Source organism: Anopheles nili, chromosome 2 (genome assembly GCF_943737925.1).
Source record: "Anopheles nili chromosome 2, idAnoNiliSN_F5_01, whole genome shotgun sequence".
Taxonomy (NCBI): Eukaryota; Metazoa; Arthropoda; class Insecta; order Diptera; family Culicidae; genus Anopheles; species Anopheles nili.
Genome location: NC_071291.1, coordinates 59,518,556 through 59,537,084, shown reverse-complemented (window position 1 = coordinate 59,537,084; position 18,529 = coordinate 59,518,556). Strand labels below are relative to the sequence as shown.

The window sequence follows — 18,529 nt, the reverse complement described above, 5'->3', positions numbered from 1 at the left end:
ATTAAAAGTATTGGAATTGAATTTCAAATTCACGATAGCAGGAAGCAACCAGAAATCGTTCCCATGAATAGGAAAAACAAGCAAACTACCTATCCCTGCCCAACCGGCGCGGAGCAGCGAGAATGAAAGAGAGTAAGTGAAAGCACACTTTGAGGATCTTTTTGCAATTGAACACCTTACAACCACTTTCCGTTTTGTGCCACGCAGGAAACCCGGATGGAGGGTAGAACGCTGGCGACGACACCACGAGAAATCGAGCCGGTTTCGAAGTTCACCGAGACGCCACGGCTGTACCAGGGACGAGAGCAAGTTTATGAAAGTGCACAGTTTCGCGCCGTGCGGAAGCTAGCGGCCACGCGACATGAACGGAAAACAGCTTGTCTGCCAGACCGGGGCAAACAAGGGCATCCATTCGTTGAACGGCACCGCGGGCATTCGAGTAAGGAAGCAAGTCGACCCCGGGAAACGGAGCATCCGAGAAAATCCGGCGAAGGCGAAGAAGCAAAAGCATCGATGGCGATCGCGAAACCCACCACGATGAAGCGCGTCGAAGAGTGCTTTTGGTACGCGAACAACCAAAAAACCCAAAAAAAAGGCGCCCAAAAAAGACAGACATTTTGGCAACATCCTGTAAATTAGACGGCCGAAAAGAGAAAAGAAGCCAGCGCTCGAAAGTGGATGAAAACATCCGCACGAAGTACACGCGAAGTACACTATATCTTATCTTATGGGATTTTTTCGGTTTCATTTCGTTTTTCCACTACTTTTCCGGTTGAGGTTGCTGTTTTTTTTTATTTTTGGACCAATGGAGGCGCTGAGCATTGGGGGAAAATCCGGGTAAACCACGGTTTTAGGCTTCAGCGCCAGCGCCTTTTTCTTTATGTCCAGCCGGGCCACACTTTGGAGTCGGTTAAAAGAAAGTCTCTCTGTGAGCAAGCCACATCGGAAGCCAGCCATCGGAATGCCGAACAAAAAACGTTATCGGGCAGCTTTGGGCTCCCGGAGGACGATTCTGGTGTAACTTTTTTTTTTGTTACTATTGTCGCTCAACGGAAGGTCAACGTGTTTCCTTAAACACAAGCACATAACCCTCTTAGCACGAAGTGCAAATTAAAGATAGTAAAAGCTTAGGTGAGGCTTCAAGAATTTCACTCCTACACGGTGCTTGGATCAACGAACCAGCTCGAGACAAGCTAAAAGCACACACCGTTCATTTACCGCCACGAAATAGCAGTTCGTGCTGCTCTCGTAGTGCAAGGACTCGCGAGGAAAACGCATGCGAACCCATTATTTCCACAAGGAGCGCGAGGGCGTCACGGGATTAGCGATTCGAATGTAATGCGATAAAGGGCCGTCACAGGAAGGAGAAGACGCTCAAGCCGCTTACCGCTGCACTGGGTGTACAACGAAATTACACCACCGGGAATCCGGCTCTCCGACGAGCATGAGCCGAGATTGAGCTACTGGTTGAAAAAGCTTCGCCTCAAGGGGCAGCAAAAGCGCTGCACCTAGACGGTGAAGGCTGAAACAGGCCAGCACCCGCATGGGCCGAAGAATAAGGGCACGAGTGGCGTCTACATGCTGCGGTTAACCACAAGACGGTAGTGTTCACTGGGTTCACTCTCGGCAACGGCAGCCAGAAAAGCCAGCGCGCGCCGTCACGGCATTGGTTGTGACATTTATTTTATTATAATGACCCTCACGGCGCTCCACAAAAGGTTGTTAAGTGGAGCCGAGGTCCGATGAAGTTTTGCGAGGCAGATTTATGAAATTAAGTTGAAAACGCTCCTCGGAGAAATCGCCGTGACGGTTAGAACGATGAATATTGTTTCGGAGCGAGAGGCGCATCGCCGAAATGCTGATTAAATTTTCATGGTACAGGATGTCTTATTACGGCAAAAAAAAATCCAAGAAGGCTTTTTTCAATGACAATTGCAATTCCTTTTATTATGTCAAGCGTATCCAAACGTCTTGCGAACAGTGACGTTTTGAAAAATAAATTAATTATAATGTTTGTACATAAAAATACACACATTTGAGATAATCTTGCACTAACAAAGTATTCTGCAAAACAGTTATTATACCTTTCAAAACATTTGCCATAAGCTTAACCTTTTATCTTAAAACGTTCAGGGTATGTTATTTGTTTGTAATTAAGGATATTCCTCCATGCATTTGCTACAAAACACGAGCAAAGATGCCATCTAGTGAGTGCTGTTCATATGAATAATCGACTCGAAAAACGTTTTCTTTACGTAAAAATAATACCCAAGCTACCACGTTAAGCCACGAAAGCATGTAAGGATGTTCCGTTGCAGAAGTTTTCGCGATTCCAGCTCCACCACCATAGATGTTATGAGTTCAAAAACTTAAAACACATCCAGCATGTTCACCCCACAAGCACAATCAACCCCCGCAGATAAGCAAAATAAATAACTACAGTGATCGTTTTTGGGCAAACATAATTAAGCTTACGCTGCAAAGCTTCCCGTACATCCTAGAACCCCTTTGCATCGCATTATTATCTGCTTTTATTTTATTTTTTTTATCTGTAGCTCTCTCTCTCCCAGTGCCGTCTCGTATTTCTGACATCTGGAAGAAACTCGGCGCTGGTTGGATTGCCCTCAGGCCGACAGCACAAGGAACTCCGTGCGGTGCGCTGGTGCTCTTGATTGCAAATCCTGCCCGTGTCAGTGGGCGCGTTTGTCGCGTGCAGGGTTGAAAGACGAGCCGAGCCGTGAGCGAACAGCCAACTTTTCATGCGCGCGTATCAAAAAGCGGTAAAGATAATACAGCTAACTTTTCGCCCACAACCCACGTCTACACGGCACTCGTTTCCCGCACGATGCTCGATCCTGGCGTGAGGGCTAAATTATTTCTTACCCAAAAATTCGTGGCGAAAATAAAACTTCCCGTAAGGCGATTGCCGGGGCTACAGCTGCTTAATTGGTCGGTAATGCAATGCCTGGTCCCGCAGGCTAGACTTAATGGCGAAAGGTGACTCGCCCCCGTTGCCATCAGCGCTGCTCGGCTGTGGCCTCAGGCTCAACTTTGCGAACTCAGCGAACCCTTCACGTTTGGCCGCTTCCACCCGTGCCAGCGTGTCGAGAGGCAATCGAAGTGATTATAATTATGACGGCCGTGAAACGATCATGCACAGCTTTTACGATGCCGGTGGACGAGTTCGCCCGGTTCGGTCTGGAAGACCGTTGAAGAGGAGTTGAGCGATGATGTTGCGCGGAAAAGATAAGTGCATAACTTCCGACTCAGCTTCGTGCAGGAGCGCGATGAAAGCACCCTTCGCGTGTTGGGTGGGTGGTCAAAAGGCGAGCGCGGTCAGTTGCTGGTTTTCTCCCCCATTTCGGCTGCTTGAGAATTTTTGCCGCAACCGGCAGTGCGGAAGCGTAACGCGAGCAAATGAGGGCGAAACATCGCTATCACAATTATTACAAGCATAATCCTAATTGGGCGCAATTCTGCGCAACACAAATTGATCGCCATTTCGCCAGCGGACAATTGCGCCATTTCCGTCTTACGTAGCGCACAACATCAAGTATCAGCCTCGGCTACAATCTGTTCGGGTGGGCGAAAGTGGCACACAAATAGCATTGTACTTGAGCGTTATCATGTTGGGGTTGGTTAGATTTAATACACCCAAAAACAAAGGGGATGGGATTTTATTTTCCTCCAACGCAATATTTATGCTTTTGCTCACCTCTAGAAGAGCAGCAATGCAGTCCTTCTTGCTCATGGTAATTTAATTCAGCCAAGTTTTTGGTTTTTTTTTCTGTTGGCTTTGTAACAGCTATAACGCATTAAACTCACTGTACAGAAACGACATAACACGATGCAGAAAATATGTTATCACATTCATTTAAAGCTTTTGTTGGTCACACAATGCCAACCCTATCGCTTCGTGGCGTTAGAAAAGCCAAGAAGCACCAGGCGCCTCCATCGTGTGCTTCGTGGACCGGTGCCAAGCGAACTGATAAAAACATTACTCACTGCTTCTGGTGGATAACGGTGGGGATAAAAGTAGTACAACATCCCGGAAGCTCAAGCCAATGCGAGCACAGCAACTGTCCGGTGCTCCAAGCGGGTTTGGAATCAATTTACTTAAGCTGGTTTCATTAATCAAAAGACGAACGCGGTCATATTGGACTTGCTGCTGTCCATCGCCTGTACCAAGCTGGTGTGTGTGTTCTTTTTTTTTCAATCCACCAAGATGCTGCACAACCAACTGCAACCAAGTGCAGTAAAGCCGGATGTAGGGAGTGTCTCAAAAAGGGTTTTTTTGCCACATCGTTCGACCGTCAAAAGAACAAATAATGCCCGCACGTGCTCCAAACAAAACGCCAATCATAAATACAGCTCGTTGCAGCTGGTTAAATCATAACCAAAAAAAGGGGAAATACTTACTGGTGTGTCCCGCCCGTGGTTCGACTTGTTTTGTATGCACACCACACGGGAAAATCGTCCCTGCGCTACTGCTTTCGCGTTGCGTCTTCGTCCTTCGTATGCCGAACGACGCTGGGTACAAACATGCTCTCGTCTTACCGCACTCGAGTGCAACAATTTTCCGTGAGTGTTTTGCCACTCGACGGTTATATCACTTGATAATGATTTGTTTTGTCTCGCACGAGCTCACTTCACCGTAATTATTTTCTCCGCATGTTCGACCAGCTTCAACCCGCGAGGTGCTTGCTAAGAGGTCTACTCCTGTAGCAACACAATTAAGAACCGTTTTATCGAGAGAGAGAGAGTGTTCAGTGTTTTAGCGAATCAGCGTGGTGTTGTTCTACCATCGATGGTTTGAGGCTTCGAGATTTCGCTGCAACTCACTGCAAATTAGTTGGAAAATCTTCACTTACACTGCTGCACGATGGAACGCGAAGAACCGTGCACTTTTGTCACTAACGACGATTGCTCCTTTGGAAGGGCCAAAACCACGAGCAAGATGCTTCCTTAAAGGACATTTCTCGCCCAATAAACCGGCACACCCCGTTCGGGCAAAGTGCCAGTGATGAAGGATGCTGCACTGATGGATGTTGCTGGTACATACACCCGCACGGAGTCATCTATAAGGAGCGGAAAAAATCGCAACCCAAAGGGGAACACACACGTACCGCCCTTGAATGGGGCAATTTTCCGCACATTAACCATCACCGTTCATGGCACTCCCGGCGCACGTGTGCACGTCTCGAACCCGTCGATGCGACTAGTAATCGACAAGCGACAGAGAAATGAACGAAAAATCGAATAATATCGAGTTTTGTCTAAATTTTATCAACACCAGTGAATTTCGAAACGCGACCAAACGGGGGAAAAACCGAATGCCAAACGGACCGGGACCAAGAACTGCGTGTGACTAACGCGTGGTCAGACGAAGGACTCGCAGATCCTTGCAGCCGCTGTCCACACGCGCCCGATTTCGAATGAACACTGGAAAAGCTGTTCGTCAGCGACTGGCTTCAGCGTGCTGGTTAAGACGATGGCACGACGCGAATTTCTAACGAAGAGAGAGAGTTTCCTCGTGATTGGTGCATGGTTTTCCCGCGCAATCCATTCGGGTCGGGTTTCTCTCTCGGGGAAGCTTTTTTTTTTTGCTCCCCTTCACTCAAACGGACGCTACCGTGTAGTAAATGACGTTATTTTGAAAAAATAACATAGCATGCGATGAAATGTGCCAACTGTCATCGAGGGTCGTCGCGAGTTTGTTAGGTATAATGGCTCTTGTGCCTTAAATTGACATGAGTAGGAATACTATGAAAACTGAATAAATCTCATGCAGCATGATAGCAATGAATGCTGGGTTAAGCTTTGGAGGCTTGGTGTTCTTATGAACGATGTCTTGTACGGAAAATATCACATATCGACAAGGACTAGGCTCAGGACAAGTGAATTTAAAGTAACGAGGTTTATGAGACGGCATGAAAAGATTATATTTTACTCGTGTTGCTTTTCTGCTTAATTTGTTTTTCAGTTATTTTTCCTTTATAAGTCTTACAGCAGTACCAAGATATCAATATAAATATTTTAATCAGATAGTTTCATAATATAGTAACTGAACACTTAGTTTAGGAAGTTATAACTATACACAGTGCTTTTTTGAATGATTATTTTCCTAAATACGAAGCTTTTAAAAGAATAAAAAAATCAAACATACGTGATTAATTAACATTCTTCAATTTAATGTCTTAAATTTCATCAACGCATGCAATGTACAAATGCAATAAAATGGTCTAAGATTTAGAAAACCCTTCGGGAAAGACCTGCAATATTAAAATTTAAGAATATCCAGCTATGACACCAGTTATGAAATCATATCCATATTTAACAAGTATTCAATTAACGCAACATGTTCCGTGCAAGAAGAGAATTAAATGGCAAAGTTGTTTTGTGGTGTATATTTCTTATTTGCTTTTAATACAGTTTTTATTGCCAGAATACGAAAACGATACGAAAAAAGAATGTTTTATTCATCCCGATTGCTATGAGTCATTGCTTTCAACGTAACATTAATTCACATCAAAATCTGTTACAAGCCCATAAAAATACAGTAAACACTTTTCAATGAGTTGATTTATCGCTTGCTCGTTTACTTTCCCTTCTGCTTCTTTCCAGCTGGAGCTTTGTTCCGCTTCCGTCCTGCTCTCTAATCCACCAACCATCCGCTCTGATAGATAGCTTTGAACTTTAACTTTGAAGCGGCTGCTGAAGTTTATCCATTGCTTCCGTAAAGGGGAAGTTTTGCGCCTTCGCTGAAGGCTTCACTGGTTCTTCGATCCCGATTCCTGCTGGTCAGTGTCATCCCTTTACTCATCCCATTTGCATCTTGATTCCGTAACGAGTGCGCGATGAATTACTACAGATGCATTACTTCAAGTAGGTTCACATATGCCCAGATAGTTTGCCATAAAGAAAGCCAGCGAGCGTTGGTTTTGAAGTGATACTTTTATTTTATTTTCTCTTTCTTTCTCTCTCTCTCTCGCTACCCTAATCATTCTCCCAGCACATATCGTACAATATACATCGCATTTGCCTTGGCCAAGCGATGCTGGATGCTAGAATAAAACACAAAAGAAATCCAAAAAACCACTCGTTGTCCAGCCACGAACGGCGTCCTGGGCAGTAGATTAACCATCGCTCAAAGGAACAAACGGAACCACCGGAACCACCATCTACCACCCCCATTTCACCATTCGCCGGGAACGCAAAATTTGAACGTGCATCCGGCCATCGTGCCATCATCCGAGCAGATGCAGGTGTTGCACTGATACTTGAAGGTTGCCTTGGGCGTGCAGCGAAAACCGGGCGCACCGGGCGCAATGTCGGACCGGGGCAGATCGTCAGTCTGGGGCGTGTTCCGTCTTTGCCGGTTTTTGAAAAAATCTGGCGGCAGGCAGGCCTTCTGCGTACAGGCGGCTACTCCGTGTTCCGTGCAAAAGCACGAGTTGCAATCATCCTTATCCCGGAACGTCGTTCCAGGCACGCACTTTTCCTCATCCAACGGTGCGGGACTTTCACGCTTTTCCCGCTGCGGGCATGACCTTCGCGTGCAGAACCATCCGATACCGTTGTTCGCGCATCGACACCGGTTGCATTCCTGCGAGGAAGAAAAGCGATAAGGTTTTCGTTAGCGAAAGCTCACCCCTTGGGACCTCAAAGATCGAACGTACCTTCATCTTGATCTCGTTCGGGATGCACACCTGCCCGTTGGGTATGTGTATTTCGTCCTTCTCTTCGACGACCGACAGCGTATCGGGTGTTACGGAGTCGGTGCGGGATACCACCTCGTCGGACAGCTCGTTTGGAGGGCACATTCTGCGCGTGCATGCCTTCACGCCTTCAGCCGTACAGCGACATCTGTTGCAGTCCTCCATAAACGCCGTACCGGGTTCACATTTTTCCTCACCAAGCACTGTGGAGGACAAATCAGTGGAGCATACATTCCAATCAGCAAAGGCTCTGTGATCTGCTGCGGTACCGGCGGGAATCGGCTTATCAGCTTTTACGTTTACGATTGACATTAGCATAGATCCTGGCGTGGTGATCAGCAGGCCGTCTAGCCGGGGAAGATGTTGCTGATAAGCTTCGTGTGTGCGAATATATACGCAAACATTGACCACATGGCAAAGCGCACATGTGCTAAATAAACCGGTGGTGGACATGAACCAACGCTTGTGTGAGATCGATTGAAAGCAATTCACAGATCACGTTGCGATGGCGATCGATGCCAATCGGTACAGATCGCGGTACCTCAATTGGTCCGGGTCCGGTGGATTGCGTGGAATTAAATTGACCCCAGCGACCGAAAGTCAACGTCGTTTGTGGAGGCTGTGGTGAACCTCACGATCGACTGCGACGCACCCGGCTAAATTAGGTTCCGGTAGCAGTGTGAGCAGCTCGCCATGAACGGTTCAAGGTTTTCCAAAAGGGATGCTAGCATCCCCGAGAAGCCCTTCAAAAAGCGCTCAGCTTATGGTGGCATGCGACATTTGGCTTTACATAAGACTGGACGCGTTGGACGGGTGGCTTATCACCGGGCCAGCATGCGACCCCGGCCAGTGCCAGCACCGGCAACGAATGCGTCCACCGACGGAGGCACCCAGAACGCAATTGGGCACGAGATAGCCGTCCCGGGGTTGCGGTTCCGGAGTTCAAGGTAGCACTGATACGCAACCCATCAGTCAGACGGCATGGTCAGTCGGCAAAAATTAAACACTGGAAAAATAAATAAGCACCCCACATCGAAATCGAAACGAAGCGTCGCTCGATGCTGGCTGGGAAGCAACAGGGTAGAGAGAAGAATAAAAGAGAGAGAGAGAGAGAGAGAGAGAGAGAGAGAGAGAGAGAGAGCGAGATGTATGTACACCACAAAGCCCTCCGGGACGATGGCGTCATCTTTGGTAAGTGACCGATTTACCATGGGAGGATTTACATCGTTGATATGGGGGGATTTTTTGGGATGTGTGTGTGTTGGTAGCGACTTCCGGGCGGCTAGGGTGCTTTCAAGGATTTGTGGCCTGATCCGAAATTGCAATTTAAATTTGTAAAATTGAGCACATCACGTGAGGGTGTGGGTTAATAGCCGAATAGTTGGCAACTGAGCTTAATACATATTAAACTGGAGTTGGGAGCAATAAAAAACTGTTTTATTTTAATTTCGAGCTAATGATTTTCCGTAGCTTTGTCTTAATATGCCTGAATGAATTGAGTAGTCGTTCATCTTGTTGAAATGGGGAACCTGAATTCGAGTCATCAGCGTCAAATTGAACTACTCAACAGTTATGAGGAAGGTTAGTTAATTTTGCGCTAAAAAATGAGACATTATTTGTCATTAATTGTGCTTTTTGCCAAAAAAACACCCTTTTGCGTTTTAGAAAATGTTGATGTTCCCGGTAAGCGTCCCATTTCAGTCCCACAATAGTCTACAATTCAACTACTGCAACATTCACCGTGCAAAAGTTCTTACCTCCCACAGCGAGCACCGCTACAAGCAACACAAGAATCTTCATCTCGTATCGCAGTGTCGAGTATACTTTTACAGCTCCAAAATACGATTCACTTCCAACAACCGTCCGAAGATCACCCAACTGATCGTGTTCACAAAAACCGCACACCGCGGCGATCAAAATTCCGTGCACGTCTGCGCAGCCCCGGTAGGCTTAAGAAGGCTGAAGGCTGAAGGCTGCCCGTTTGACGGTCGATCGTGTTCTGGCCAAACTGATTCCCAACCAACTCGAGACACTCGCGATCGCCTTGCCTTGAAGCCGGTGTTGCTGCGATTATTTCCCGATGCTATCAGCGCAACGTATCACTACGCACGGTCACCATACGATTACCGCGGCACCATTCGCTCCAGCGTCCACTGTTGTTTCACGCACGTACACACACACACACACGCAAACGAAAGCGTTTCCCACCGCTGGTAGAATTTTCAGCCGCCCGTTTGAAGCCCGCGCCGGGTGCGGAGAAGATTGGTGATGAAGGTTCTTTGCTTTTGCACCGTCGCTTTCCGACTGATTCGCCGTGCCGTCCGGTGCGGTTTATTTAAATACTTTATCAACGCCAGTTTTCTGGCATCGACCCGCGAACAAACGCATACGATCGCGCTGGTGGTGGGGGTTGAGAAGGCTTGTTTACCGTGGCGTCCGATCGCGCACGCCCTAATGGACCATTTCAGCGATCGTCAACAACGCAGATGGGGCTGTTCCGGCCCCGAAAGCCAAACAACGGGCTACGTCATCGCAGTTTATGGACACCTTCGGTTCGGTGGGTAACCGACGCTAGCAACTTCACCGAATTCGCTTGGGTGGGCTTTCGGGCGGGTGGGTTTTTCCCTTCATCGTCTAGCCATCGATTTAGATGCCATTAAAAAAATAGCCACCCTTCGGAAGGGCAGCAGAATCTGCGAGTATGTGTACTACTGCAGCGATGTATTTTACAAATATTGTCAACTTCAAAGCTAACGCTTGGGGAAAGTGTGGCTAAGCGCTAGATCTCACTAGATTTCGCTGGATGGGAATAATAATTAGCTTGTATGGGAGAGATTTTTTTTCTCGCTTTAGTATCAGTCATCTGCTTGCATTATGTCCGGCTAATGGCGGATCTCGGAATTGAAGAAGCTAATGCAGTTAACACAAGCCGTGGGATTTCTTTTTTGCTGCATCAAAACTCAAGTTAATCGCACTTTGGGCGTAGATGGACACGTGCATTTAATTGTGTACGAAAGGTAGCTTTAGTAATGACGGGACTTCTTACGTGCATCATACGTATAGAGTTCATCAAATAATTCAAGTAATATCAAGTAGTATATTTTATGGCAAAATATGACACACAAGTTAGTGTGAAAAATCAGGAATGGAAAGTTTTTTATAAGTTTTAATAAAACCGATTAAAATTATCAATATTTCAAAGCTTTTTGTGGCATTCATTATTGTCCTAGTTGTTGGTATAAAGATCATATGTCATGTGTAATGGATCATCTACAAACAAAATTTCATGCTACATGTATATAAATTGAGGAAAAATATTTGATAAATGATAAACAAAATACGATGAAGGGATTCAACTCTTTCTGCATCAGTTTACAAAAAAAAGGGTACGTCTTAAGTACGTCTTTAAACTTCGCGCCGCCTGACAAACGCAAACATTGTCAAGAAAATCATGGATAATGCGCAATGCGATAAAAGCCCACACCTTGGAATTTGCTTTGCCATTCTCACTGTGGCGCTTAAAAGCGGAACAAACAAAACTACAGACCGCGCAAAATAAGTCATCGGCACGAGCACTAAACCGAAGCATAGCAATTTACCAACAAATATTAGCTCGTTTCGGGGCAAATGTGACCCGGATCGGTGTGCAGCCATCCCACGGTTCTTACACTTGCGCTCATACCGGCGTGTAGTGTAAATTTACCGCTGCATGGAAATCCCAGCGCGACTGATTATCATAAGCGCTGTGCCAAAGCGCCAGCGTTCCGGGAAACGATGCGATAGATTACGAGCGCATCGCCATGTGTCGTTTGCTTTTATGTGCTAAATAACTGCCAATGTGACGACGCGCGAGAAGTACACGAACTCGACGAGGTACGCTGAGATGATGCAAACATATGATGGCACGTAGAAACAAGACGTTATCATTGAAAATCATGTTCATCGACGCTGGCATAGTAAAAATGCTATAAACAGGGTTTTAAATGGGTGAATGCCATAAAATGTGCAACATAAATTAGTAAACGCTGTTTTTTCTTTCTTTCTATTTTGTAAGCTATTTAACAATAACTACTTTGTCGTCGTTAACAATGAAACTGAAGTGTATTGAAACAAAAATTAAACTAATGAGGATCCCTTACTGTGAGTAAAGCATGTAACAAGGATATTGCTCGAAATGCACAGACCCAAACAGGCAGCTAAACAAACCAAACAGTCTCATCGCCACGATACGTTTATATGTGTCATTATTTATTAACATAAGTTCCATATTTATTCCAACTGTACTTTTATTCATGTTGTCTTATCATTAACGTTCACTGAAAAAATAAATTCTAATTGTTGGACAGCTATAACTAATGACGCTTATTGTTTGTTTTGCTCATAAACAATTCGGTTTGCTTCTATATTGTTATTTAGCCACGTATAAAACGAATCGAACAAGCAACAGCTGCCGATCCTTCTTCTTATGCGTGCAGCACACAACTGTCGTATAGTTTCTGCCTTCAAACGAGAGGAGTCTACCAGCGCAGACTACGACATAAAACGGACATGTCAAGGAGTGAATTAATTGCTCTAATTTTGTTCATTCAATTAAATAGCTAGACAGAAAACCAACTCAAATCAAAGCTAGCAAAGGTTGGTCACACGATTGCTGAGTTTATTTCGCAATTTTTGCTGACGCAACTGTGGAGTAACCAGTTTTATCGTTTGTTTCGTTTTTGTTTAAATTATCGTTTACCCCCCTTATTGTTTCTATTTACAATAGGTTTCGCACACTTTGTAACAACGAATCAAATGCTCACTACAATGCAACCAGCAAGTAAATATATCGATCTTTTTTGTATTTCTTTTTCTCTTGTTTCTTCCTTTATACTCTCTTTTCAAATGGTAACGTATTGAGTATTTGTCAATGTTTCTGTTAAGTGATGAGAGATGTACTACTCCATTTTCGTCCTTCGTCCTTTGTCCTTCAATTTTTTTTTCTTCTCCTCCTCCTCTCTCTCTCTCTCTCTCTCTCTCTTTCGATATAGGTTTCGGTTTCGCGAAATTTGTATTCATATATAAATAGTGCATGATGTATACTTATAACATTATTTAAGATTTTTCTTTTGTTCATTACTTTGGTTGCTTGTGTTTGCATTGAACTGATTTCACGTGACGTTTATGTGGCGCAGAATGATTTTCGGGAACCGAGCTTCGGTCAGATCGGTTATGTAACATTGGCTCTAAATGTGATTTTGCCTTAATAATATACGCTCTCTTGTGTTATCTTAGGACACTATTTTTTCCGTTCATCTAAGCTGACTTTTATTTCGTTATGAGCTTTGTTTATTTACTTGCATCCACGCAATGTTCGCATTACATTCCTGCTACAGAACACACATTTTGTAGATACCAAGCGTCTTTCGTATCCAATTTTTATCCGTTTGAGTTTTGGTATTTATTGTTTGTTAATCATGGTAAATAACCAATAATAGTTTACTTTTATTTTGCAATGCGGCCGCATTGTGTGGTGAGTGTTTGTGTCGATCATGCAGAACGAGCTTGGATAGTTATTTGCCTTCTCCCCAAATGTACCTTCAAAAGTTTATCAGGTCTGGGTCCCTGCTGGAGAGGAAGCGCAATGATGCTAATCCAAACTTACAAATGATTCTGTACGAATCCGGTTTGCTAATAACGTTGTCAAATATGTTCCGTTCACTTGTGGGTTTTGTTTTCTGTTGTTGAAATGGAACAGCTCTCATAAGACATATCCACATGCTGATGCTGAAGCATATCGATTACAATGATTTTACTGTTTTTAGCGACCATCCTTACAAAGGATCCGATGGTTGCTTCCGAATCCGCATGATCAACTTCATTCCCACGTCACATGAAATGCTTGCATACATACTCAATCTCAACGTCAACGTAAACTGTACTAAGCAATCGATTGTACCTGAATGTTTTGATGAAGGTGGGCCAGACATCGATTCGATATGACTGATTCTATCTGCCGAATAAAGTAGTAGCATTGGCGGGGAGTGATGTCGTTCAGTTAGCTTTTGATTATCGCATAACGAGAGGCTATGCATGAGAAAGGCATCTGCTACTGCTACGATTAGCACTGCTTCGTTCAGTGAGTCAAAAGAGCTTTTCCATCGCAAACGCCACACTAACAAACTTGCCAAAACCAAAAAAATAAAAGCAATGTGTATCTAGTGTAACAAGAGCAAATTTTTTAATGTTCTACCAAACTTTTTGCCATGCATTACCGATTGATCATCAATGCTAAAAAGTAATAAATAGATTTGTTTATTCTTTTCCCCCACAAATACTCTTCTTTACAATGATTAACTAAATACTATCGCGTTGCGCTGTGACCATCTACGCCGACAGTTGAAAGCATTAGTTTTTTTTTCTTTTTTAATTTTAATTACATACTGTATACGGTTGCATTGCGTCACATCCAATTCGTCTGCATTCACTGCAAAACTATTTATTCTGAGCTGTCTCAATGAGATCCGTTACCCTCCGAGATGCACCATCTTTTTAGCATTATTCATCACGAACAATAAGAATATTTTTTAATCGCTCTTTCTATTTGCTACTACACGCTGCAGTTACGTTCATTATGTTGTTCTTTTTTTTTCAACCCATCTCCCATTTGCCAGGTATGCTCTACGTTCGCTTTTCGACCATTCCATCGTGTTCAGTATACGAAAGTCAAAATTTCGTTGAGTTGGGTTTTCCGTTCCAATTCTACACAAGAGCAACAAACGAGATGATAGTTCCGTTATCCATCATCCGTTGCACACGTTATGCCTTACGCGTACTATCAATCAGAGGACGCTTTTTAAATGCGACATCACTAAAAACTGGCAACACGTTGCAGTGTGATGCAAATACTCTTTGGTAACATACTACTCTTTACGTTCTCAGCCGGTTTCGGAAGGCTCGATGTTGTTCTGTTTCGAAAATTGTTCGCTAAACCACACGATAGTGTGCTTGACAGCGAGAAATTGTGTTGCAATCTGCTCGAAACAGATGCATTGAAATGTATCGTTACTAAACCAACCGCACATCAATCGTTACTGCACCATATCTCGATAAGAACGAAGCTAGTTCCGCTCGTTACCGTTCATGTCCAAACGTTTGCCTGCATGTAAATTTGTAAACTATTCAACACATTTTGTCAGCTACGAATATTAGTTGGAATGGTCCATAGAATACCTTTTTTTATATTCATTCCCGCTCATCTAACAAAAATTCGCTACGGAAGAGTTTTGCGTGATGGATATCTAACAAATTACCTAAAAAGAACAGAAGCCTCCACCGATCACCGTCACACAACAAAGACATCCAGTTAGCGTAGGACGCTCCTATTTAATACGTAGGCTGCGAGTAATCTGTTGAGAGTAGAGCGTGTGTTTTTATTGCTTTTGGTTAAGCATTTTCCGATCGATGCCCACTTACCTCGCTGTTGTTGTTGCTGCTGTTGGCCAGAGAACGGTGCCTCCTGGAACTGGTCGTTATCGTTCGATGCAGGATACGCCGCGTACTGCTGGGTCGCGCTTGGGTCTGATTCGTACGTCGAGGAAAAGGACGGATCCACGCCGGCTTTGAAGCGCAGGAACGCAAAGTAAGCACACCCGGCCCAGGTGAAGATCGAGAAGAAGGAGAACACGATGGAAGCCTGCACATTGTTCACACCCTCACCGTTCGGTGGATCGTCCGCTTTACCCCACTGATTTGTGAGGTAGCAGAAGCCGATGAAAAACAGGAAGGACCAGAAAGCTGAAAGGAGCAGTTCAATTAAAATTCATTAAAATTCGCCCACTAGATTTTCAAACAAACGTACTTATGCTTTACTAAAATAATAAAAAAAATCTATTCTAACAAAACGATCCGATTACGATGCTCCAAAAGCGGATCATACACAACCAAAACGAAATATTACAACCATGCAGCTTCAGCTACTTACCGGAGAACCCAAGATCAGCCAAGACGTAGTGCTTCCTCGTCTTTACCGAGGACATCTGCTCGAAAAGGTACTCCCCGGCGATGAAACCCATCGAGGCGAGGAATGCGATTACGCCGATACCGACCGCATAGTTGCAGGCGTTTCCATCGCGATTAATTATGCAATACTCCTTACCGTTCGCTTCCTCCCGCCAGCCCTCGGATGAGACGCAGCCAAACACGATGATCGCGAAGAGCTGCAGCAGAGAACGTGTGTGCAGGGAAAACCAGTGCACCAGTGTTTTTAATAGAGTCCGGTGTAATGGAAGAATGAAATATTTCAGCACGGCAGATGCAAAAGCCACAGAGCGGGTGTTCTCAAAGGGTCTGCTATCAGGTTGGAAGCTGCCACTTACGGCGCAAGACAACACACAGCTGTACGGCTCGCGGAGGTTGACACTACCAATCAATATTTCTTATTTAAAGTCCATCGCTTTTTGGATTACCCCAGCCAGCGGACCTCTCCGGAAGGTACGAAGAAGCGAAGGAAAATTATCCTTCCAAGTGTTGAATATTAATTTAGCTTCATCCATGATAGATTAACTTCGTTCGAGGCCACCACATTACTGAGGTTGGGAGAATTTTAAACGCCATGTGTATGTGTGTGTGTGTGTGTGTGAGTGTTTTGTGTGATCAAGGATATTCACTCTAATGTGATCTTTTTGACTTAAAAATAATTCTACGAAAATATACCAACGAAAAATAAGCAAGCATAAACTCTCAATGAGCTAAATACAATAGTGATTTTGATATTAAATTATTATAAACTAAATAAATTAAAATTCGTAATAGTACTTGGTGAGTATTCTTCGAATTTAATACAACTTTTCATTACACGCGCTTTTCATCTGACCTTACCAGCATTACCAAATTGTAAGCGATTGATTTTTCACACCCTAACAAGGCGTTGAGCTCTGTCATTAACGCATCTGTTACTACTTGCACGAGATGACCATTGTAATAACGAACGTATTCAGAGCCATGACGAACAAAAAAAAAACAGAACATAATGGATCAATAATATTCGCATCGAAAACCCCACTGGAAAGCGACCAAAGCCAAGCGATGAAGCAACGGCAGAAATACAACGGCTTTACCGCCTTTGTAAAGATAAAGTAGAGCGCTTGGTTGGCGTCCAAGGATTCATACATTGCCGGCGAAAATGAGCATTAAGGAATCTCGCAATCAATTGCACCTCGGCGCCCATGTGCGGGAAAATAGGCAGTGAAAGCATGAGGAATGCTTCGAGTATTGCAAGGGAACGCTTTCCTTCCTTCCTTTGATTGTTTTTTTTTTGTTTTAATATATTTTTTCTTCCTCACACCAGTTGAAGGCACCGAACGCTCTCAAACTAGCACCGTCCTGACATACCGTCCTCCGTATTATGTCACAGGCTCAAGGCTTCGTACCCTCTCATCGTCAGCAATTCGTCTCCACTCGTCGGTGCGGCGCCCATGAGAGTAAGTATTACTGTCAACCGCAAAAATTTCCAGCCCGCACGGCAAAGGAATGTATGTACGGCTGTTATATAAACGAGGAAGTGGAACTAGATACTGCATGTGGGCATGTTTTGCAGCGCACGAACGTGCACGTCTAATCCCATAAATCTCTGTTAATGTGGTGAAATTAACCACACTGTTTCGGAGAGTAATTATTCCTAGATTCGAATTTTCTTTTGGTTTTCTATCATAAAGATAGTAACTCGCAGCATTGCGAGGAAAATGAATGGGTTTTTTCAAAAAGTAGTGCGTTGCCAAGTACATATTCTGTCTCTAATGTCCCAAATACATCATACAAATAAAGTGCGATTTGGTTTGCATCGTAAAAATGCCTCTACCTTAGTTAGTCTACCTTTAGGGGTATCCCTAAACTTCACAAGAAAGTCGGAGTCGATTCGGTCGAATCCAGCGTACGATGCCCGATTCGAGAGCTGGTGAGAAAATGGCCCATTCGATGGAAGTGAGCGTGAGCGGAGACGTAAACGCGTACGCGCGTGAGAGACCAGCGGTGAGAACAGCCTGACGATAGAGCAGCACCAGGAAAATCGATTTTTATCCTATTCCGAGGGAAGGTCGCTAATGCGTACAGAAAATATTTTCCCTCATTTCCCGAGCAAAAAGAGAACGCACATTCGCTTCCGATTTCGCACTTGTAGTCTATAAATTTTTGCGCTGTAGCTAGGCTGACTCTAAAACTGCGTTAATTAGATACTTTAAGTGTCGCTTTGCATCTACCACTCGATACGGTACGAATGGGGACAAGCTACGCTCGCTTGGAAGTGCCCTCGAAGTGGATTTGATTTTTTTTTTCATGCGTTGAAAAATGGATACTGACCCAACAAACGGCGCGCAGTATAACCGTAGGACGTTGTACGAATGCAATTGGATCGAATGCACCTCCCGCTTTACCACCACCGTATGCGCCTCCGATATCCATCTTTTAATTCCTACTGCTTCACTTGTGATTGGCACCTCACGACGACCGACGACCAGGCGGGCGCTTCACTTTCAATTACGATTCAACTCAACAAATGGCAAACCGGTCTCAAAACGCGTCGCGCTAATAATGCACGGGATGCAATTGGGTTGAAATGTGTTATTCTTTCGAATGTACAGCCTAACCCACTCGCAACCGATATATTACGCTGGTGTTCGTCCACCTACAAGCAAGCTGAAACTGACGAAACCACCCCCTATTAGACCAACAGTGAAAAACTATGCTTCTCCGCTCAGAATTTTCTCCTATCGCTCCCCCGGAAGAGTTCGTTCTCCATATTCCGTTTCGTTCGCGCGCACGCGGCAACAATTTTC

The 18,529-nt window shown here is 44.5% G+C and overlaps 2 protein-coding genes across 3 annotated transcripts; both read right to left on the bottom strand.

The window, feature by feature from the left end:
- Positions 1 to 6,933: 6,933 nt before the first annotated feature.
- Positions 6,934 to 9,646, bottom strand: LOC128721336 (pacifastin-like protease inhibitor cvp4). 2 transcript variants are annotated; one of them, XM_053815080.1, is made up of 3 exons: positions 9,476 to 9,646; positions 7,680 to 7,921; positions 6,936 to 7,606 (listed from the first exon to the last, which is right to left on the bottom strand). In XM_053815080.1, the coding sequence occupies exons 1-3, from the start codon at positions 9,516 to 9,518 to the stop codon at positions 7,196 to 7,198; spliced, it is 696 nt and encodes a 231-aa protein (XP_053671055.1). In that variant the 5' UTR covers positions 9,519 to 9,646; the 3' UTR covers positions 6,936 to 7,195. The 2 variants fall into 2 exon arrangements, with proteins under 2 accessions (XP_053671054.1, XP_053671055.1); XM_053815079.1 differs by lacking the exon at positions 9,476 to 9,646 and having other exon boundaries at positions 6,934 to 7,606; positions 7,680 to 8,192.
- A 2,299-nt stretch (positions 9,647 to 11,945) lies between these two features.
- Positions 11,946 to 18,272, bottom strand: LOC128721338 (synaptogyrin). The gene is made up of 4 exons (XM_053815082.1): positions 18,054 to 18,272; positions 15,682 to 15,916; positions 15,174 to 15,494; positions 11,946 to 15,106 (listed from the first exon to the last, which is right to left on the bottom strand). Exons 1-4 carry the CDS (start codon positions 18,153 to 18,155, stop codon positions 15,084 to 15,086), a joined length of 681 nt encoding a protein of 226 aa, XP_053671057.1. The 5' UTR covers positions 18,156 to 18,272; the 3' UTR covers positions 11,946 to 15,083.
- Positions 18,273 to 18,529: the final 257 nt, after the last annotated feature.